The sequence below is a fragment of the Vanessa cardui genome, chromosome 10, assembly GCF_905220365.1.
Source record: "Vanessa cardui chromosome 10, ilVanCard2.1, whole genome shotgun sequence".
In the NCBI taxonomy this organism is placed as follows: domain Eukaryota; kingdom Metazoa; phylum Arthropoda; class Insecta; order Lepidoptera; family Nymphalidae; genus Vanessa; species Vanessa cardui.
The window spans coordinates 7,871,298-7,896,253 of record NC_061132.1 but is presented as its reverse complement, the minus strand read 5'-3'; the positions used below and the strand labels follow the sequence as shown (position 1 = coordinate 7,896,253).

The 24,956-nt window shown below is 32.2% G+C and overlaps 2 protein-coding genes across 2 annotated transcripts; one reads left to right on the top strand and one right to left on the bottom strand.

Moving 5' to 3' along the window:
* Positions 1-162: 162 nt before the first annotated feature.
* LOC124532989 (zinc metalloproteinase nas-7-like) lies at positions 163-5,732 on the bottom strand. Its single transcript, XM_047108135.1, has 7 exons — positions 5,444-5,732; positions 4,875-5,042; positions 4,278-4,424; positions 2,109-2,264; positions 1,641-1,774; positions 711-796; positions 163-327 (listed from the first exon to the last, which is right to left on the bottom strand). Exons 1-7 carry the CDS (start codon positions 5,619-5,621, stop codon positions 255-257), a joined length of 942 nt encoding a protein of 313 aa, XP_046964091.1. The 5' UTR covers positions 5,622-5,732; the 3' UTR covers positions 163-254.
* Positions 5,733-15,642: 9,910 nt separating this feature from the next.
* On the top strand, positions 15,643-17,906 carry LOC124533107. Its single transcript, XM_047108271.1, has 5 exons — positions 15,643-15,664; positions 15,970-16,161; positions 16,230-16,339; positions 17,143-17,307; positions 17,714-17,906. Exons 1-5 carry the CDS (start codon positions 15,643-15,645, stop codon positions 17,759-17,761), a joined length of 537 nt encoding a protein of 178 aa, XP_046964227.1. The 3' UTR covers positions 17,762-17,906.
* Positions 17,907-24,956: the final 7,050 nt, after the last annotated feature.

Sequence of the window (24,956 nt, the reverse complement as noted above, 5' to 3'; positions counted from 1 at the left end):
CATTCGAAAGAAGAAATACACTGCATTGTTTAACTGATTACTTTTTCAACATTACTTTTACTACAATAAGATAGATTATGGCAATGACATGATGAACACTATTATTATATTAAGGAATTTAAAATTAAAAAACAAGGGTTCCAAGGTAATGAAATACAAACATTTATTTCAAATGTTTATTTGTTCATGTCAGGCGTATAATTATAATAATAAATGCATATAATACTATAAGCGAAATGACAAGTAAAATTTCCTCAAGCTAATTTGTTTGATTTATCCCCGAATAAACTTTGCCATATCGACCCAACCCATCCAGTTTGAGGTTCTCTGAAAATTTAAAAAGAACATTAAAGAATATATTACATTGACTTCATATAAGTAAAATATGCCCTTAGAATATAAATCATAAAATTAGAGGATTAAATTACTATTAACTCCCACAGATGAAAAAAGTAGATTCTACTATGAAGAACAACCAAGATACTCCAGTAGTTTTAGTAATATACAAAGACTATGTACATAATTAACACATGTGTTCTGTATGGAAATGAATAAATACTAAATCTACAATTTTAAGGTGATACCAATATGTTGTTGAAAATGAAATTTAAAGTAATAATCCCGAGTGCCAAATGCTTTACTTCATTTTTGTATATTTAAATAATAACGTTTGAAATTATTTCTGTTTCAAAAATATATATTTTACGTACTCTTTTTTACAATTATACATGTTGTTAATTTTTTTAACATCTCCTCGGCTCAAGCCTTCTCTTTGTCCGAGTGTTACTCCACTAACCTGTAATAAATATACCATTACTTGGTGGGAGAGTTATGTGCAAACCCGTCTGGGTTCCACCCCCTCACTCCACATTCTACTCACAAACAGTAACACTTCCCGAGGTTGGTGGCGCATTGGCGATATAAGGATTGGTTAATATTTCTGACAAATGTATGACTAGCTAACGTCTACGGGCGATCGTGAACTTACAGGTAAGTCATCCATTAGTTAACTTTTATTGTAAAAAATAAAAATCATCGCGAGACCATTCTTTTATTATCTCTCTTTTATTCTCTTACTCTTCATTCTCACTCTCTGTAGATGCTTCTTCAGTTAATCTTTTGTTACATTACATAGGCTATGTACATCTATTTTGGTTTTCCTTGAGCTTTCTAATCCATACTTAACACCCTTGTAATATACAGTTAATTCGTCCGCATATCTTGTCCATATCAGTTTCCTTTCGACTCTTATTTTATTAAGTGAGACATCTATACATATAGTAAAATTGGAGTGTATGTTTGTAATATTAAAGTACACCTTTTTTTACTCAGTGAAATGCATATGCAAATAAGATATTTTACAATTTTTGTCGGTCTGTCTATCTGTCTGTCTGTCTGTCTCAATCTCTGTAACGGTTGGGCCGATATTGACGGGGCTTTCACTGGCAGATAACTGATATAATAGATAAATAGTAACTTGGGCTACAATAATTTTTTTTTTTTCATTAAATTCAAACGCGTACAAGGTCGCGGGCACAGTAGCGGCTAGTATACAGAATAATATCTCAGTAAGTATATGTGACACTGATTATTTTCTGTCCTGTCTTACTGGTTATGGTAATAATTAAAGTTTTACGTACCTTAGGTTCAATTGTCTTTTGAGAATTTTTTGAAAAAGCGTATTCAGAGTAGTGCATAACACTGTTGTAGTCGTAGGATACACCATAGTCATTTGAACGCTTCGGATCCGCCTTCTTGAAATTGTTTTCGGCACCTAAATAAAAGAGCATGAATAAAACAAAAAATTGGAAAAATTAAAATATTGGTAAAATTCATTATTTTGCAAAAAGTATATTTGGACACAGAAATAGTAAAAATGTAGTGATTGTTAATTTATATTAAATAAAACTAAATTTTAATTCGTACTAAAATCAACATTGTAAAGTAAGAAAAGGTGTGAAGTTGTCTATTTCGAGCGATTTGAAACTTAGATGGCGTTTTATTGAGTGAGTTTATCAAGTCGCTATCTACATCATAAAAAGTCTCATATTTTTTCATAATGTTAAAAAAAGTTTAACTTAAATATAATAAATATAAAACGAGGTTACCGGTTTTAATATTATGGTAGTGTATTTTCACAAAGTTATCCCTCTCTGGTCGACTCTGTTCGTGCATGAATCCCACAGCATGCAACAGTTCATGCAGAACCGTTCCTTTTTTCGACAGACAGCCTGGAGCCTGCAAGTTTACCTCTTGACGACCCCCTGGAAATGTGGTTATTAGATAAATGTTCAAAGATATTACGTCTTGAAGTAGAGGGAGCCTCACCTACTATCTACATTTTTAGTAAATAAATAATGTTATTTTGTTAAAAAAAAAACAAAACAATCTTGTTATATACAAGTATTAAAGTATCATTTATTGTCATAAAATCAATATAAATTTTACTATTAACCATGTTATGAAATTCATTCGGCGCAGATAATTATCATAACCTGACGAAGGAAACTTTAACTATATACGTATATAATAATAGGTTGGGGAAAAAGTTTCTTCGTATTTTATATGAAAATTCAAAAAGTTTTTTTTATAGTTTATTTACAATTGACTAAAGTATGTAGGTGCCATTTTGTTCCATGTGTGAGGTCTAGCGTTGTCATGGTGAAAAACCACACCCCTTCTGTTGATCAATTCTGGCCGCTTTCTCTCAATTTCTTGCTTCAATCTCATCAATTGTTCGCAATACAGTTCTGAATCGATGGTCCTGCCGGGCGGTAACAGCTCATAATGAATGATGCCCTTCCAATCCCACCATACACACAGCATTACCTTGTTCCGAGTTAATCCGGGTTTTGCCACAGTCTGTGAAGCTTGACCGGCCTTTGACCACGATCTTTTTCGCACGTTCTTGTCGTATGTGATCCACTTTTCATCACCAGTTATCAGCTTCTTCAAAAATGGTTCGGTTTCATTACGTCGTAATAAAGAATCACAAATGAGTACACGGTTCATTAGGTTTCTTTCAGTGAGTTCATGAGGCACCCATATATCGAGCTTTTTTGTGTACCCAGCTTTATTCAAATGAGTCAAAACCGTTTTGTGGTCAATTGCCAGTTCTTCAGCTACATCGTAACTACTAATATGCCGATCTTGTTCCACTTTTTCAAAAATGGCATCAATTTTGTCCGTAACAGGGCGACCAGAGCGAGATGCATCTTTGATATCAAAAATTCCGGCTTGAAAACGCTTAAACCAAACTTGCGCTACTCTCACAGATACTGCATTAGGTCCATAAACATCACAAATTTTTTTCGCGGCTTGAGTTGCATTTTTACCTTTTTTATAGTAAAATTTTAAAATGTATCGAATTTCTTCTTTAGATTCACTCATTTTAACAACAACAAAAACAAATGAAAATCACACAAATTCCTAATTTGAATTTGGAAGTACCTTCTTTAAAATTAAAACTTTTTAATGATACCAAAACCAGCCAGATACAAATGGTATAGCCAAAGAGATTTTATTACAAGTTCATACATACTATATGCGAAAAGACTTTTTCCCCAACCTAATATAATATACGTTAGATGTACATGTAAACTGACATATTTTTAAAAATACAGTAAAGTAATCCGGAGAACCGAAAAAAAGAGAGTATTTCAGCGTGTTAAGATATCATAAACATGCTTTTTTGGCAGATGCCTCGTTTCTACGCTTCGTACTTATTTTGTTTTCTTTTTTCACGAACACATACAGTTACTCCATTCAAGGAAAATAACAAAATGTCAAGGAGCAATTCGTAGTAAGAGGTTTAATACAAAAGTAACCGAAAAAGTACCCAATTGACAAAAACTTGGATTATTTATATACCAAGATAGTTTTTTTTATGGCATATGTTGGCGGACGATCATACGGTCCAACTGAAAGTAATATTCCTTATACCGTCAATGCGCCACCAACCTTAGGAATTTAGATGTTATGTCCCTTGTGCCTGTTATACTGGCTTGCTCACCCTTTAAACTGGAACACAACAATACTGAGTACTGTTGTTTGGCGATAGAATATCTGATGAGTGGGTGGTACTTACCCGGCTTGCATAAACCTCTACACACCAATCAAGTTAATGAAATATTATTGACGCACTACATAATAACTAAAATAAACGAGCCAAATCAGCGTGCGTTACAGCTGTAAGCAGCTCTTAGTAACTGTGGCCATTTTATTTGACGCGCTTTGTTATTCTATATAAATAACCAGAAAATGAAAAAAAACCTTACCAAGTCTCCCAACACTAGACCAGCAACCAGTGTTCGCACTCTTAATTGCGATGTAATCAGTCTGACCCTTGTAGGGGACAAAGCGGAGGCAAGTCAGTCTGTGATAGTCAGCTATTGCTCTCATTATTGTATCGCGTTGCTCCTGGTCTATAAACAATAATAGTGACATAATACAAATTACCTGAAATAATGTTACATTACAGGACGCAAATCTACTTAAAGTGTGACTTCAGAGAGATTTGGACTTATATATTTATAAGCCAATGACAGTACGAATGAAAAGTTATTTCATTTTCATAATAATTAAACTTCTAGTAGATTTGAATAACGTTCAATGCCCTAATGAAATGATCGAATGAATATGTGATAATATTGAAAAACGTAATCCAAAGAGACTTCTTCGTGCGAAACGAAAAATAAACGATGTTGTTCTTTAGAAAATAAATCGAATTACAAAAAAATATAAAATATTGTCCGGATTTTAATCAACGATCTCGGTTCACGTGACACATCTACCAAGTCGTTATGAAAAATTGTTATTTGTTGTAATTGTAAAATTGTTATTGTAATTGTTAATACAATTTCATTAATCCGTACTGAATAGTCTATCAATGTCGTAGGGGATGATTCCATTCGTCCATAGTGACGCCTGATCACGAACACCATTTCTCGTATATTGTGGTATCAATATGTCCCCCTCCGCATACCCTCCCGTTTCTTCAGGATTCATAAGAGATGACTCCGTCCAATTTGCTACGGCTTCACCTTCAAGGAAAAAATATATTTAGCTGCAAAAGTTACAAAGAAACCGAACTATGATTACAATAAATTCATCAAGTTTTTTGAGATCACAAGATAAACGCAAAAATGCCTATAATAAAATATTTCGAACACTATAAATAACAAAGCAGAGGACCTTTGTATACACATATTATATAATTACTGGTGAGTTAGTAATTATATAGGTAAACTCAGTTGTTATATAAAAAAGAGAAACAATTTTTTTTTTTATAAATTTTTTATAAATAGAAGTTTGCTTGGCAGCGGTCTGCAGACTTGAGACTACTTAATTTTATATAAAATAATAAAACCTTATTTTTAAAAATATCACACAGGCGGTATCGTTGTTATTAAATTATAAGAACATATAGTTAAAAATATCTTACCACTTTCGTGCTTAGGGTATCCAAAAGCATTTGGTTCTAAACCAGTGAGATCAATTAGGTCGCCGTCGTCTATACTGTTTTCAGTTTCATCGATAATGATAACCTCTTCATCCTCTACAGGAAGACCGTAACAACCACTAATTAAAATTAAATTTAAAAGTAAAAAAACAAGCGCCATCTTGTGAAGCTTAATAATTATTATTATATAAATATTTAAGATCTTTCACATAAGTAACTTCGATGTACTAGGCGATCAGGAGTTACAAGTATGTATGAAAAAAAAAAATAAGTTTGCTCCATTTATATAAATTAGTGTTAACCGTCTAAAGTTCATTACACCTTTCTGATAAAGGATATACGATATATATATTCTGATAAAGAGTGCCTTGAAGTTTGTTTTTTATGTGTTTTAGTAATTTGATAGACAAGATCGGTCTTGTTTATTTCCTCATTTTTTTCAGCTGATTAATAAATTACCGGAATTTGTACAGTTTTGAATATTAATATAATTTTAAATATTTTGTTTGATTATTACATTTGAATATTGTATTAAAAATAAATACATTGATAAATATATTACCTTAATTCGCATGATTATTTATTCTTATGGAATATTATATAATAAGATTAAGTAATCATTTGTTTGCATTTCAAAAATTCTTGAAAGCTGATATAATTTTAAAATATAAATACATTTAAAATAATTAAATATTTATATATAATTTATATACTAGCTTTTTGTCCCGACTTCATCCGGATGAAATTAAATATTTCCCGATAGCAATACCACCCGTTCCAATCTAAAACTTACAAAATCATCGTCGAAATCATTCCAGTCTTGTAGGAGTTCAGGTACATACATACAAAGGTAGAATAGATATATGAATGTTTATATAAATATATAAAAAAAAAATACATAAATAGATTTATAAAACAATTTATTCAAATACAATCAGGCACAAATGTTAGTGTAGAACAATAATGACATCAGATTATTTCAGTTACCAAATAAATTAACAATTTTATCAAAACAAGGAAACACATTTCATAATATTTTGAAACGCGTTATCGGCAGTGTTTACATAAAGTGCTGCAGTATCTACCGGATGTAAACTTGAAACGAGTGACATCCGATGTACCGTCGGCATGTCACATTATGTTACTTACAGAAATGTACGAATGTTTTAATATTAACATATAGATTAGTTACGTTGAAAAATTATATCACTGGTTCTTTCGAACGATTCTTCATTACACTCTGTCAACGGGCCACCTGATGGTGAACCTAAATACACCGTGCATTCAAAGTGACTCACTCTTAATCGGAACACTAAATTAAAGTACTGTTGTATACAGGGAAATCTCTTTTTTATATAACTTAGGCAGGCGGACTGGCAATTAGGCCACCCGATGGTAAGTGGTGCCACGTACCTATAGACGTTGGCGCTGTATAAAATTTAATGATTTTAGAACGGCCAACTTCCAACTAATTTTGGCTGGCTCATCATTGAAGACGAATAAAAACAATTCTAATTGTTGCTTCTTAGCGGTAGAATATATGTATGATATGGTAAAAATCTATACGATGGAAATATTCAAGGATATCTAACGAAGACTCGTTTCATATTAATTATATTTTTTATTGAATAAATTGTATTACAGTAATATACTTTTTTTTAAATCAATAACGTAAATGTATCCTATACGGGACCCCCATTTTACAGTTTATCTATTTTTATTGTTAAGAATTCTCTATTTGAATTAATTTGGCATTATTCGCTATCTTAAAGAACTAAGATAGTAATTTTATGAGCCAGTAGATTTTATTTATGTTAAACGGAAATCGTTTAGTTAAATGCGCAGTTAATTTTGAACAAAAACAAAATCCATATGAAATGGAGCATATTAAAAGTTTAAATGACTAAAATTAAGAATTTATGGCTGAATAGATACAGCTTTGTCTTGTATAATCAAAATTATGCACGAAAAAAGACGACATTTTTATAAAAGATAATCATTATGATATACAATTTAATCTATAATATATATAAAAGAAAAAAAAAGTAAAGTAACAGCCTGTAAATTTCCCACTGCTGGGATAAGGTCTCCTCTTCCATTAAGGAGAGGGTTTTGGAACATATTCCACCACGCTGTTCCAATGCGGGTTGGTGGAATGTACATGTGTCAGAATTTCGGTGAAATTAGACACATGCAGGTTTCCTCACGATGTTTTCCTTCACCGCCGAGCACGAGATGAATTATAAATACATATTAAGCACATATATATATAGTGGTGCTTGCCTGGGTTTGAACCCGCAACCATCGGTTAAGATGCACACCACTGGGCCATCTCAGCTCTATTATATAAATATATATACCTATTTAAATTTGAAATTGTAGGAGAATCGTGTGATAATATGCACAGAAAAATATACTGTAAAATTGAAGTTTTACTAAGTTGCTTCGTATTAAAATGATATCTCCATATCAGCACACGTACAATATTTATACTCTTAAGGTTTTCAGTCCAATTCAGGTTAGATTTATATAACATGTATTTAAACATACATGCTATTGTCAGAATTCTATTTAAAATTAATTCCGTTTATTTCAATTTAAAAATATTCTTCAAAGATTTTATGTTTTCAATACCATCTCTATTTCTGTTCATTTTCCTTAGAAGAAAATAAAATGTATCAGCAGCGAAACGGTCAATAGCGCTGTTATAATTTTGTTCAACGTTTTTTTTCTATTTACTTTACAATCAACATGAAATCCAAATATCGTAACATTCACTTAACAAATTACCTAACTATACATTAAATACGATGCACCCGCCATTGTCCATTCAAGTGTAAACATGTAATGACTTAAAATAGGGTTTTATCTATATTGGGTATTAATAGTTATTACAACTAAAGGAAGTTTCCTTTTATTTACGCCAACGTCTTCAATGAATTTATAATGTATATTTACTGATTTCTGTAATAAATCTGTAAATTTTGTAGACCTACAACTACCCATCTGACAGTCGATGAAACGAGTTATTGCTTTCACTATTCATTGTTTTTGCTTTAAACTAACATTTAAAATAAGGTCAACTTCTTGAAGCCCATAGGATAAAGTTTATATCAATTCAATACAAAACGTATATTAAAAGTGGGTTTGTCGTTTTAAAAGCGTATATGTCTAGGGAAAAGTGGAAGCAGATCTCCTCGCGGTCTACTTCGCCGTCAGCAGTTTCGGCCGTCAACTGGTCAGCGGAGGCATTGTCCACACTCTCCCTCGGTCGGGTCTTGCGCTATCATCAAATGCCATGATGTGAATTTGAAAGCAATGATTTTTATATGCGTATATAGATTAGTGTATTTCTTAACAAAATTATTCAAACGTGTTTACAAAGCGATTTACAAAGTTATCGAGATGGCCCGGTGGTTAGAACGAGTGCATCTTAACCGATGATTGCGGGTTCAAACCCGGGCAAGTACCGCTGATTCATGTGCTTAATTTGTCTTTATAATTCATCTCGTACTCAGCGGTGAAGGAAAACATCGCGAGGAAACCTGCTTGTGACAAATTTCAAAGAAATTCTGCCACATGTGTATTCCACCAACCCGCATTGGAACAGCGTGGTGGAATATGTTCCAAACCTTCTCCTCAAAGGGAGAGGAGGCCTTTAGCCCAGCAGTGGGAATTTACAGGCTGTTGTTGTTGTTGTTGTTACAAAGCGATCACACATACTGGTAGTATAATAGTCGTCTGCCTGTTCCCGTGTATGCTTAAATCTTTACAATTACGCAGAGGAATTTTAGGCATTTCTTTTTTTGATAAATGGAGTGATTTAATAGGAATGTTTTCATGTGTAATACATGCATAATATAGTAGAGAAAAACCTGATAATTTTAGAGGTTTCTAATGTGATGTCGTAAAAAAACATTTTTTTCAAATGCATTTTAAACGGCGCCTAATACAGCAAGTAATTAAAATGAATGTTTTCGAAGAAATTTCAGGTTTAAAATACAGAACATAATAAGACGTTGTGCATAAATCATCAAGCATCAATCAATCATCAGCATTTCACCCGTGCGAAGCTAGGTAGGGTCGCTACTAGAATATTGTAAATAATAGAAACGTAATTGTTATTACTTTTATACGTAAGCATTTAGACCAATTAAAATTCATAAAAAAAAACAAAGTATTTAAGTTCCATAATGTTAAATATTAGCAGAAAAGATCGTTTTAGTAATAAGGTATTTAGGATTTAAATAGGCTATTTGACAATGGAAAAAATAAATTGTGAATTATTGTAATCAGTGTATATTATGAGTTTAAAAATGGTTATTTACTAACGAAACTTGAAAATAATACTTAATTTATTCAAAAATCAATATATAAAAATGCATTTTTTCAAACGTTTGTCACGTGACACAAAACGCTCCTGATTGGCCGGACTTATGATGAAGTCACTTTCTTGTAAACCTTGCTTTTTTACTATATGTACCACAGATTAAAATACAGCAAAGTGACGTCACCGACCCCATTGCAGCGCCATATTGTCCAAGTAGCGTTTTCGCGCGTAATTTAAATATGGAATTTTATATGATATTTTTCCGCAAATATGTACTAGAAATAAAAAAAAACAACTTTTACTGGGTTCCTTAACCTCTACTAAATAATATAAAATGGATTATAAAAACCAGTCAAATAGCCTATTAAAGCCGAGTGAAGTCGGGATAGAATAGTCATATATTAAGATGACACCACAGTCTTTTCTATTTCGACATCATAAATCATCCTACACTGTACATTATTTACTTCAAATAAAATCACAGAATAATTATGTCGTCAGTGTTAAGAAATTTGAAATATAAATGAACTTAATATTGCTTAGTAAACAACATAAAAGTAAGTCACATCGAATCGAGTGTTAGTACTTAAGCGTTCAATGTATAGAAGCATTACGTCATTGCTTTTTATTTAAAAATCAATATGTGCAACAATTTTAACGTACGTTATTATTTATAATTGTTGATGTAATCAAATACATTATAATTATATATGTAGATATGTAGATAAAATATATATCACATATAAAGTGACGCTATACAAAACATATTTGCTGTAAAGCATCCTCTTCGTTTAACGTAACATATATAGCATAACTTTAAAATTTTCGTGAGTATATTTTATAATTTTAATCATATCCAAAGCTTAATAATAATAAAATATTGTTTGAATTGATCATCTATACATATAATAAAATGGGAGTGTCTGTTTGTAATATTAAAATAGCCCTTTTTTACTCAATGCACGTGTATGTATACACGGTACAAATATAAAAATAACATTTTTTACAATTTTTGTCTGTCTGTCTGTTTGTTCCAGCTAACTTATATAATAAGGAGTAATATAGGCTACAATATATTATGTTTTTGTTAAATTAAATTCAAACGCGTATAGGGTTGCGGTCACAGCTAGTATACAATATATACCGGGTATTAGTAATTCGACGTACATCTGCTAGGAGGTGATAGGGGGTGACTATTTGCAATATTTTTTCTAAATAATCTAATTTTTGAAGTTGCATTTTTGATAAATTTTGAAAAAAAGGCTAAAAATCGTGATAACTCAAAAATGGTTCACTTTTGGATCATGCATATGAGGGTTAAAATTATTGGAAATAGTCACCCCTATTACCTCCTATCCTAGTGGATGTACTTCGAATTACCCATAACGCTGTATATTAAAGCCCTAAGTCAATGTGAAATTAAACCAAAGAAATAAGTCTTCACAAAATTTTATTGCAAGTTAATGTTGCAATCAAATAGCTGTTTTGCTTATCATTTGTTAGAAAAAAGTATATTATAATAGATTTTTTTTCAGAACATGGAAAATACAAAGGAGAGATACGAAATCGACGATAAATTGTTTGTGATGATAGTGCGGATGTCCCGTTTCGTTGGCATCGCTCCAGTGCGATTTACGAAAACACACATACATCATTTTATGTACATATCACGTTTGTTTCTGGGAATTGGAATAATATGCAACGTCTTCGCCTGTTAGTACTTTATATACAAATAATTAGATATAACTAGATAAAATGACATTGGAATCAAATTTCTTTCTTTTTAAAACTTTTATTTTATTGTTACTGCAAACAGTATTTTCTGATTAAACGAATTATTTTCAACGTATGTCAACTTGGAAAATGCCATACATTCGGTTTACACAGTCATTATTGGCAAGAAACATGTTCATTTCACCGCTATAATAGGACACAAATTAGATGTAGCATCGGCAAATTCAATAAAACCAATTACTGACGTTATACGTCGCTGTAGATTTAACCCAAGAAAGCAAGTGCATGTAAATCGACGTGTCAAATTGACAAATATATTACGTCATATGATATTACGTTTGTGTAAAGATCAAATTCACATAAGAAATAAATATTGATAATTTGGGATATAATAAGAGCAATAATGATAATAGCAATGTGATCGGTTTAACGAATTTTGCCGATGCTACATCTAAGTTGTGTCGTAACTCGTACTATACTATTCTATACAATATTACTCATTTTCTTGTCTTTGATTTATCACCAAGAATGCAAGAAACAATCAAAAGTACTACTTAACCGTTTATATTGGGTATTACCTTGCACAGAACCCTTGTTACATAAGATTTAAATGTATATTTGTATTTAATTTAATACCCAATGTAAATGAAACAATACATTTTTTTTTCAGATAGTGCATTACTTTATGGTTTGATTGTTGAAAAAGGAGAACATATTAATTCTGATAGCACTATGTATGAGAAAATTGTATTTATCATGTTTTGGTTGGGCAGCAATGGCACATGCATGATTCTGGTCAATCGCGGTGTGCTTTGTGGTTTGAGCAGGATGAGAAACTATATGCACTGTATTGATCAAATACAAAAGGTATTTTTATAATAGTGCTCGAAATTATATTACCATTACATACCTCCGTGGTCGAGCAGTGTGTACACCGGTTTTCATGGGTACGCCACTCTGAGGTCCCGGGTTTAAGTCCCAGCCCAGTCGATGTAGAAAGTTCATTACTTTTCAATATTGTTTTCGGAGTGGGTGTTGGTGTTACCTTCGTTACTTCTTATTTTCCATAAAACAAGTGCTTTAGCAACTTACATTGGGATCAGGGTCAAAGATCAGAGTTGTCAAATAATTATTGATATTTATATTTTGCATAAAGTACAGTAGTTCGTTCGTCTGTCCATAAGAACACACAAATTTGGCGCGATTAAAAACCACAGCGGTTACACGTAGCGGCCTCAGGCTTAGACGCCCGCGCCGTTCCACTACTTCTACACTCCACTACACTCAATAAAATAGTAAACAAAATAATAATATAACAATAATATACTTGTTGTTTTTTTTTTGTTTTACCATGTATCAAATTTAGTGCATCTGGTATTATGAAAGCGAATTTAAACTGTTTCAGTGGCTTGTTTTTCGGACTATATTTTCAAATAGTTTGTCATTTTCATTTAAAAACTAAATATAATAACAATAATATAACTACAATTGACGGACATTGTATAACATTGCTATCAACTAATAAAATATTTATTTTACAGATTAAAAAGAGGATTGGCAGCGATGATGAGAGTCAAATCCAATCATGGCGACTTTATTTCTATAGTTTCATATATTTGGTTGTATTGTGTACATTGATACAAATGGACTTTTGGCTCTACAGCCCTCGTAAGCATAATTGATATCACTTGTTCCTTATTATTTATATTTATTAAAATTTAAATTATATAATAAGAATAATTACTACTACTTGCAAGAACCGAGATGACTCAGTGAATAGAATGCGTGCAACTTAACAGATGATTACGGGTTCAAATCCAGGCAAGGACTATTAGAATTAATTTGTTTGAGGAAACCTGCATGTGTCTAATTTCAACGAAATTCTTTCACTTTTGTATCCAACAACAAGCATTAGAGCATAGCGGAATAAGCTCTATATCTACTCCTCAAGGCCAAAAGTGACTAGCTATTGGATATTCAAACTCAAACTCAAACTCAAATTCCTTTATTCAATATAGAAGCATTACACTTACTTATTGATTGTCAAATAAACACTACCACCGGTTCGGAAAAAGGAACACCCTGACCTGAGAAGAACCGGCGAAAGAAACTCAGCGGGTCTTTTTTTTGTTATTTTTTTTTTGTCAAATTAATAAAATACATAGTAGTATATGATTAGAAATAGCCAGGAGGCGATCGTTTCATTCCCAAGGTGTGCTATCAAACATAAACTCGCTAATTGTATAGTAACCTTTTGCACACAAGCGTTCCTTAACAATTTTTTTTAATTTGGCAACAGAAGCATTTTGAACGCTTTCTGGGATCCTGTTGTAGAAGCGTATACATTGCCCCACAAAAGAGTTACTGACTCTATGCAGTCGAGTAACAAGAGTAACAAGATTGTGTTTATTCCTTGTACCAATGTTATGAGAATCACATTTTCTCATAAAAACATTAATATTTTTCCGTACATAAAAAACATTACAAAATATGTATTGAGAAGCAACAGTCAATATCTTAATTTCTTTAAATCTATACCTTAATGATTCCTTGGCTCCTAGGTTATAGATTGCGCGAATAGCCCTCTTCTGCAGCACAAATATAGTTTGGATAGCGGCTGCGTTACCCCAAAGCATAATACCGTAGGACATTATACTGTGAAAGTAACTAAAATATACTAGTCGAGCCGTATCAACATCAGTAAATAATCTAATTTTTTTGACCGCAAATGCCGCAGAACTCAGTCTACCCGCCAATCCGTTTATGTGGGGGAGCCACTGTAACTTGGCATCAAGAGTAAGTCCAAGAAATTCAGTTGTTTCAACTGGATCCATCGATTCCCCATTGATAAGTAGATCGGGTTTTACATTTTGCACATTTGGTGTGCTAAATTTTACAATTTTAGTTTTTTTATTATTCAGTCTAAGATTATTTATTCATGATGTTACTTTATTTCTTTTTATATTTATGACGGACTATTTTATTTTTATTTTACTAAATAATTAGTATTTGCTACCAACTGTTACTATATAATCGCCATACCAGACCATAAGGTACCATTCGAAACCATAGAGAGGCACGAATTCAGGTCGATGATACTGATATTCTCGTTATTCTTTTAATAATGGTAGCCCTAACTATAATATCTCCCTGCGAGTATTGGATGCATAGTATTGCTCTTTTATTTTAAGGTTATGTGTGTGCTTTTTTCAGTGTGTCGTAATTAATTGAATGAAATTGCATTTTCAGAGAACTCTCTGCGCTATTACTTAATCTACTTCATATATCTCCTTGCAATGCTAATAGAATTTCAGTTTATTGCTGTTGCCATTTCTATAAACTCTGCTTTAAGCGCTATCAATAAAAGCCTTCAAGAGATGCTGACGAAGATGCGCCTTGAGTGTTAGTATCTAACGCTTCATAATATGCCGAATCCTTTCTGATTTTAAAATACAGCTTTTTTTTCTCTTTTACACCGTACAAATCTTCGCAATGTACAAAGGCCTTTGTGTAACTAGATTATGGTTGATTTTTAGGATGTAGCCTATCCTATACACGCTCTGCCATGTTTTTGGACTATAATGATAATTCAAAATAAAGTTCCTACTCTCCATGCCGATTCCACGCTAGCATCGACTAAGCGAATGTTCGTCGGGCTGTCACGTCCAACAAAGTGATTGAATACCTCTCTTTTTGGACGTCGTATTTCCGATCTATTTGACACTTTTATGAACTATGTTGAACTTGTTACAGTTACTTTAGAATCTGATCCAGTGCATTTCGAACGTAAAAAGTATAAAAGATGATTTTATATATATATACTTTTATATAGTTCCCAATTACCTTAGACCTACGAAGATATACAGCCTAGTTTCTCCACTATTCCGCGGTATTTTAGACATGCCCTCGTATATTAAGTAGGTTTTTACCGAGTTAGCTATGGATGGAAAATAGAAATAGGGCTACATAATGAATATACAAAATCCATATAAGAACTACTACTTGTTAAAAACTCCAGACTATCTTCTTTCACGTAATAGCCGAAAATTATCACACGGGGACACCTAACCTTCAAATACCTGTGAAATCCATTAATACAGCTATAGACCTAATTGGAATGGCTGACCAATTATATCCAGGTGAGGTTGTATTTGTTTTACTTAATATCCCTTAAACTGCAAATATATTCCCGTCTTTAAGGTATTCTATACTTAGTATTATAAATTTAAAAGTAACTCTGTCTGTCTGTCGCTCTTTCTAAACCAATGAAAAGATTTGATGGAATTTGATGTGAAGCAAACTCGAAGTCCAAGGAAGGAGATAGGCTACTGTTTTGCCTAAGACACGACAACCGACCCTTTAAAACGAGCGAAGCAGCGGGCGACTACTGTTACATTATTAGTCATAGTTCGAGACAAATGAAAACAATAAGTCCTTTTTACAGATACTAAAGTAACGCAGAGGATAACATTTTCACAAAGAGTTCGTGAAATCACCCAGTGCTTCGTCTCAACGAGCGATGTTTTGAGGATGCTGAGCAGTTCAGAGAGTGTCGCTTTACTTTTGCATCTAACGATATTCACATTCGATTTAACTTTCACCATCTATGTTTTGCTGCAGTTGTTAAACCTTGACGGTAATTCAATTATTTACACCGAATAAGATGACTCAATTTGGAACATTATCTTCTAAAATATTTTTCAGGAAAGTTTTACGAACATAAAATGAGAGAAGTACTACAGATTGCATGGCTTTTTTATCATACCATTAAAATAGTATTACTCGTGGAGCCATGTTACCGGACTCAAGAAAAGGTATGACCAAAATACAGTTTTGTCAAAATTAATAATTTAAGTATGTCATGTTATCGTACAGTTAGCCAACAATTCTTGTGTATTTATAAGTCAATTTATAATTTAAAGAAATGACTACAGCCGATTTCCAGGTACATTGTGATATTTTATTAAGGGACATCTTTGTTTACATGTAAATAAAAACAAGTTATGTGTTTAACAAATCTATTTAATAAAGGAAAAATAAGGCATGTCGACTGTTTGTCGACTTGATGTCGTTGTTTAGACTATCCCACGTCGTATAGTATAGAAAGATCAAAATATTAATACATATCTTCTACGCAAAACGTTGCAACACTAAAGTTGCGTGGTCGACGTTAGTGGATTATACGTCGAAACAAAAATTGTGCGTTGTTATTTACGCGTATAGATATACGTCCCTTTGTATTGAAGTAAAGACCTTGTGTCAAGTAGTATAAAGTCGTTATTTTTATTTTTCACCGTTATTTACTAAAATATGATTTTTTAATTCAATGAAAAAGTCTTAAGTATATAAAGAGAGTCTATAAAGACTCTCATACAGTCTGAGATGACGTGTTCAAAAATTAATCATAAACTGTATTTGAATGCTCAGCAATGCAAAGATGAAAGTTAAACAAACGGAGTGAGCTAAATAAAACCGTTTAAAAACGATCTGAAGAATCGCAAATTTTGTCATACGACTTAATGCGCTTGGAGGTGTCGATGTGTCTCGGGCTTGTTTGATTAATGTTACTATAAAACATTAGCTATAACATCTAATGGATCTACATATTAACATATAGGTCTCAAGTACGCGCTTATTGGTGGCCCGCATTATGTGCTACGTGACCTCAGAAGGTGACCCTTTGGGAGATGAAATAGATGATTTTGTCAAACAACTAGCGCTTAACAATTTATCTTATTCCGCTATGGGAATATGCACCATAGGTAGACCTGTTATATCCACGGTAAGTGCCAAGTCTATTGTTAGAATAAGCGCATTGTATAATGATGAGTATTGTTCTTTATTTTAGATGCTTATAATTATTTTTAAGTTTCGACAAAATGGTTTCTGGTCTCTCTAAGAACCGCCAAAAAACAATAAAATTATTCTTTTTTTTATGAATAATATGACAAACCGAATTGTGCTTCGAGAAAAACACTCTTGTTCAATTATTTATTAGACCTGCAGTTAATACAACTACCAAACCGTAGCAACTTTTTTTGTTTAAAAAGTTTTTTTCGATTGTTAGAGAGACGTGCGTCCCGACGGTAACTTTATATTTATAAAGTTATATAGATGCGCGATTTAATCTTGAAGAACGTCAATTAAATATTATTTGAAATGCAATTTGTTATGTTTTTATTTTGCAGATTATTGGCAGCGTCACAACAATATTAGTCTTTCTGTATCAGCTCTAAAGTGATCCTATAACACTACCGTTTAATCGGAAGTTTTTCTCAACGCTATTTCTTGATGCAGCTCATTTTAGTCTTGTGGTAATATTAAATATTACGTACGTTTACTGTTTCACTTACTCCATTTTGATTATTTTTCCTGTCCAACAATTATACAAATTATTCAGACACAATACTTTTTACATGTTGTGTATATCGTAATTTTTTTCGTTTTCGTATGACGTAAAAATTGTTTTTTTTTGGCATCCCTGAATTAACGGGACTACAGGAGCTAATTGCCCTTGAGAATCACGCGCAAACACTTACACTAACGACAAAAACGGCATGCCCCCCCGCGCACTGAACTTAGCGAGGCGGCGAAGTTACGCCTGAATATTCCAATAGATGGCGCCGAACCGCCGCGCGCCGCGCCGAGCGAAAGCGAAGCGAAGTCAATTCTATCAATTCTTTCAATCATAGATTTCATAAAAATAGACAAGACAGTAGAATTATTTTAATTTCTTTGTGTCATTTAAAAAATTATGATAAAATTAAACTGAATTAATTAAACTTAAATTATTATTATTTTATGTACAAAAAATAGTTAATTTAAACATTTTTTCCTTTAATTTTTACTGTATCTCAATTAGTTGTAATACTAAATATTAAATCGTACCTATTTTTAAATTTTATAAGTTTGTTAATCGATTTATTAAATAAAATTGGAACTGTTCGTAATTTGTACACTGACAAAAAGCGTAGAGTTTGTTCGTTTAACTAATATCGGTACACAAAGAAAAAGAATTAAGTTAAAAAAGTCAGTATCAAAAAGTTACTATAAAAATAATATCGTCAAGTCGGTTTCGTAGAATTATTGGTTAACTCGGTCAATCACAATGGGTTTAGTCATAAATCTCATAAAAATAGTTTGGATATTTGAATTATTTGTATTGTTTTTGACTGATATTTGAAATAAAACTGACTCAATTAAATTCAAATATTTTTATTTATTTTTGGTATAACAAAAAAACAAATAAATTTCGTTTCAATTTTTTTATTAAAATGTTTTTTTAAATTATTCGTTCGTCGTCGTTCGTTATTAAAATATCTTGGATACTTGCAATCAATATTTCACCCACTTTCACTGAAGCTACGAGCTGAAATTTTTCAATTGATTCTATTTCCAATCTATAAAAAATATTGAATTACGTATATGACACTTCTAAATATTTTAGTTCTTTGGTTCACAACAATTACATATTTCAAGATGGCCCAGTGGGTAGAACGCGCGCATCTTATTGCGGGTTCAAACCCAGGCAAGCACCACTAAATATTCATGTGATGTGCTAATTTGTATTTATTTATTTTTTTATTATTAAATTTAATTCATACATAACTATATTTCCTTTTATAAACAAAATTGATAAAATTAAACTCTAACGTAATAGAAATAGCTTCCGTGTTATTTTTTTTCGATTTTCTTAATTCTGAAAAAATAAATACCTAGTTGTTTACAATTAAATTTTAATAATTATAAAACGTATATTTTTAAATATAGTCCTTTGAAAATAATAAAATTTTAATTCAGAGTGCGGGGACCCGCACATTCTTCTTGGATTTGCTTGCATTGACCAAATACTCCATGGTGACTGTAAGAAATATGTCGAAAAATCTGATTCTATGCGAACTAATGTTCGAACTGTTTTTAATAAATGTTTCCAATAATAATTATCTATTTTATATATATATGTTTACTAATTAAATACTCTTACCTTTTCATATTATCTTTCATATGTTCGGCTTTTTAATTTATATGAACGTTTTTTAGTTTTCTTCACAGATTGTACTTTATTTCCTATGTTTACAAAATTAAACTTTATAAAAATTAACTTAATAAAAAAATAAATGGGTAACTACAACTAGACTATTTTAACTTAATATATTTATTTACAAAAAAGAATAATATTCGACAATTAATTTACAATTAAAATTACACAAAAATAAAATCTACGAGATTTTATTCGCAACGATGCGGTGAAAAGAGCGACACATCTGTATAGCAACAGGCCTCGGCCGGCAGTGTCTGTACGAGGCGCTCACGCACACATGCTTACGCAAATTCGTCGAAAATAAGAAAATCTGATTTTAAAAAAAACTATGGATTTTACTAAATAATTAAGACACTAAATTTTTAGTATATTGTTAGTAGAATAATCTGACAAAAGACCAAAATTATTAAAGGTATATAAGTGTAGTTAAAAAACAAAAAAAGACTTTTTTAGAGGTAACCTGCGATTTTTTTCTATCGTACCAAATTAATTACATCATGTTTTCAACACAATTAATAACTAGCATGTATCCTGAAGATTAACATATATTTTTTTCATTTGGTTTATTGCATTGGATTATGTACTTTTTGGCATTTTAAAACTTGCATTTAGCTCATGTAGTCCCCGTAAGATAAAAACAATACATTCGTCAGTACATTTTATGTTCCTTTAGTACATTTTAAAACCATTATTATCAAAACAACATACAGCATGTACAGTCTGAAAAATTGCCACTGCTGAGCTGAGACTTCCTCTCTCTTTGAGGTTAGGAGCATAGTCCACCACGCTGCTCAGATACGATCTGGTGGATTCAGATGTGGCACAATTTCGTTTAAACTACACATGCCGGTTTCCTCACGATGTTTTCCTTCACCGTCGAGCACGAGATGAATTATAAACACAAATTAAAGAAGATAAAAATTCAGCGTTGCTTGCCTGAGATTGAATTCGCAATCACCGGTTATGCGGATTATGTTCGTGTTCTAACCACTGTACCATCTCAGCAGGACATTATAGTCCGCTTATTGCAAAAAAAAATTAAAAAGCTTAGCCTTACTAAATAAATTACATTTATGTAAAAAATATTTTAACAACAACAACAGCCTGTAAATTCCCACTGCTGGGCTAAAGGCCTCCTCTTCCATTGAGGAGAAGGTTTGAAACATATTCTACCACGCTGTTCCAATGCGGGTTGGTGGAATACACATGTGGCAGAATTTCTATGAAATTTGTCACATACAGGTTTCCTCACGATGTTTTCCTTCACCGCTAAGCACGAGGTGCTTGCCTAGGTTTGAACCCGCAATCATCGGTTAACATGCGCGCGTTCTTACCACTGGCCCATCTCGACTCTTTATATTATATATATAATTTTTTTTGGTTGGTTTGGTTTTTTAATGGTTTTAAATAAGTATTTGACGTAAGTCTATTAATCTCTTAGTTTTAATCATTATAATTCCTTTTTTTAAACAAAACTACAATTAAGTAATATTCATACAATCATCCGGTTACCTTATAAAATGTCAATCAAGATAGCGATACATCCAGAATCAAATCCAATATGTTTTCTGAAATATAATAATATAATAACAATAAAATACAGATTCGACATTACAAATCACAAAATTTTCGTAAACAACGGAAAGTAAGATTATTACATATTCGTAGCAACAGTTACAGTACAAAGTAAGCTTATTATATATTATATCATTTAAAAATATTATTTAGTGTAGGTCTTGGGTCTCTGGAATCTTGTACCACAATCACTGTGATCAATGACTATGATTTGTGGCAAAGGGTAATCTGCGTTTCATAAAGTATATTAGTAAGTTAGAACGTCACGGTAAAGGAGTAATGCTTAAATGATTAATTGCTTTTGTTGAAAAATTGATGTATTTGTTAATATTACATGGTCTGAAAAGTCCCGGACTTAACACATATACGGCGTTGGTTTTTTTGCATTCACATCTTTTTCAGGTAGCAAGAACCTTTAAAAGAGAGTTGTTAAAATTTCATGACATTTAACTAGTTTTAGAGTTATTGTGCTAAGAGTGACAGACACTGCTTCTTGGTGGGAAAATTACCGTTCTGGCAAAGGAATGATTTTAAAAGTATTACGGGGACTCTGCTCCATCAGTCTACATAGGGCGAAGAAAAACCTATTGTTTCATCAAGACTACACGCTCTGTCACAAGCCAATCAAAACAATAGCAAAACTAACACTATCCACCATATTCACCAGATTTGGCTCCCAGGGATGGCTATTCGTAGACCTAAAATAAAATGCTTGCTGGTAAGAAAATTCACTCCAAAGAAGAGGTTATCCCTGAAACTGAGGTCTATTTTGAGGCAAAAAATAAATCGTTTTAAAAAAAGTGGTATCGAAATGCTAGAGCGGCTGGAATTAATGTTAACGTTCTTCTTGATGGAAATTACGTTGACAAATATAGCTAATTTTCAAACAAAAAAATCTCTTTTTATTTGTCATGCCTGGGACTTTTCAGCCCTTGTGATAACTTCTAAGTCTGGGTCAAAGATGGAGTTAGACCGGGAAGGGCAGATGGCTGTTGGACTTGAGCTAAAAGGTGAAAAAGAAAAATTGATGATTTGTACCAGTATGGCATTTGGATTTTTGGAAATTAAACGATACAATGTGACCATTATTATATTTGCCATACTTGTAGTAGAGGGAAAAAGTGGCACCATACTTGAAAAACCTGATCTTTCGACATGTTTTCAAGGTTCAAGCAGCTCCCGCAGGTATGGCATTATCAGAATTCTATTTATAACCATATTGGGAACTGTTAAAAAAAGTTTCAGGATGGTACAAATCGTTTGGCGATAACAAAAATTATTCCTTTGCTGTAGTGGTATGGCGGCCATTGGGAACAGTCGGAAAAGTATGGCAAGGTGATTTTCGTGAATGGCTACTCAACCATGATTAGCTATGCAAAAATTAGCCTGGTACAAATGGATGAATTGTTTTATTAAAATTAATGTATTCGCGTCGGTATGGCGGGCTGTAAGCCACATCCGAGAAGTATGGCATTACGCTACCGCCTACATCTTTTTTTTTCGACTATCTGAAAATACTAATAAGCATTTTTATGGAACAAATCGTTCGACACTCGTTATTTTTCCGACGCGTTCGATTAACGCCCACGCGAGTGGGCCGCCCGGTGCGAGCGCTACGACCATCACTTTCCTTTTTGCCTTTACGTGATTACACCCCTGAAGAACCGCCATACTGGTACAAATGACCAAATATTTTGTCATTATCATCCCCCAGTCTAAGTCCAGAGATCAATCTAAGTTCCCATTTTTGACATTATAACATTAAACTCGTACATATTAATGATCCAAGTTTTACTTTAAGGTTATTTATTTATATTTAACTGATGAAAAATTCTTAAGGTTGTGTTGACAAATACAAATTTGGGTCACAACGTAGTGCTTACCATACCAAAGAAGGTCACCGTGTTACTTTGATTTTGAATGATAGGTATGTTAGTCTGATTGAAAAAACAATTTTTTGTTAGCCAAGCAAATAACGTTCCTTCAAATAGGTACGTGACAAATAATCGAATTTTGTAGATTGTTACTAGTGTTCATTTTATTCTGACACCTGACGCCTAGAATCTCGAAATCAGTGGTACTATGATCACGAATCACCCATGAACCAAGAATCGTGAAAAGAAAAAAAGCAGTTAGACCTTTAAAAAATAAAAAAGCAAGTAAAAAAATATAGGAGTTGTGAACTTGTATGTTCGAGTTGAGCAAAGCGAAATCAATTTAATTTTTTTCATAGTTTGTTAGATATTCTTGGGAGTCGAGATGGCCCAGTGGTTAGAACGCGTGCATCTTAACCGATGATCGCGGGTTCAAATCCAGGCAAGCACCGCTGATTCATGTGCTTAATTTGTCTTTATAATTCATCTCGTACTCAGCGGTGAAGGAAAACATCGTGAGGAAACCTGCATGTGACAAATTTCATAGAAATTCTGCCACATGTGTATTCCACCAACCCGCATTGGAACAGCGTGGTGGAATATGTTCCAAACCTTCTCCTCAAAGGAAGAGTAGGCCTTTAGCCCAGCAGTGGGAATTTACAGGCTGTTGTTATTTTTATTATTAATTATTATTTTATTAATTTGGTAAACTCTTATTTCCTGAATTACATTTTAATAAAAAATTAAGAAGCTAATGAAAATAATATGTATTTTACCGGTGTTATAACGGGAACTATTGACGGAGATGTTCGATTTAATAGATGATCTTAGATATTAAATATCATAAACGTACATCATAATTTTTGTTAAAGCGAGCGAAGAATGGACAAACAACAATACATAACAGTCATATCTAATCATTCATCAGTAATCAACAAAACAATACATGAGGATAAGGAAATAAGTTACCAAAAAGGAATATCGTTAGTTAAGTTATGCTGAACATTACTTGGTAAACAAACAAAATCACATCGAAATCAAGTATTCTTATTATCGACGTGATGTCGAAGACACATTACGACGTTGTTGTTTTAAATATCAATAAATCATTTTGATTATAGTAGTCGATGTTATCGAATACAAATTGCATTAGGTTTTAAGGCATATGAGATCAGATACAACGCCTGAAATGACGGTACTGAGTGTATTATTAAATGTCGCTTAAAGTACAGTTGAGTAGTGACTCAATGTTTAAGTACTAATCTACATATTTATATCTATATAATATTGATCGGCGTGCATTAGGATGAGTGAGTGAGGCTCGTGCTTACAATATATCTGAGAGTGTGTGAGACACGACATGACGAGTAAATCCTCCAACACCGAAGATTGTATTTGTTAAAAAATAATTAATTACACGTGAAGGGGCTAACGTAAGTAAATAAATCTATAAATAGATGTAAACATAAGTTTATTTTTATTTATTTTATTTATTTATTTGAGCACGCTAACAATATATATATTTAACACACTTACATAATTTCGGTAGTAGACAATCATGTTCTTAATGTATACATCAATAACTAGCGTACATGACTTTCGCAAACAACTCGACACGGAACAATTATACATATATATTAAATTTATTTAATATAAAATTAGAAAAATTAAAACATAATAGAAAATTCCTAAATAGAAATTGAACAAGATAAAATTATTTAATTAAAATGACTGAAAAGTTTTCTTTTAAAAGCATTCAACGAATCACTAAATATGTCAATGCCAGGTATATTTTTATTAATGGTGTTGTAATTCATGCATAACCTTGCGATAGGTGCTTGATTTCCCATTTGTGTTCTTGTTTTAGGAATATGAAATATATTACGAATTTTGTTTCTTGGATATTTACTCGGAACCGAAAAAGATATACGCTCGACAAAG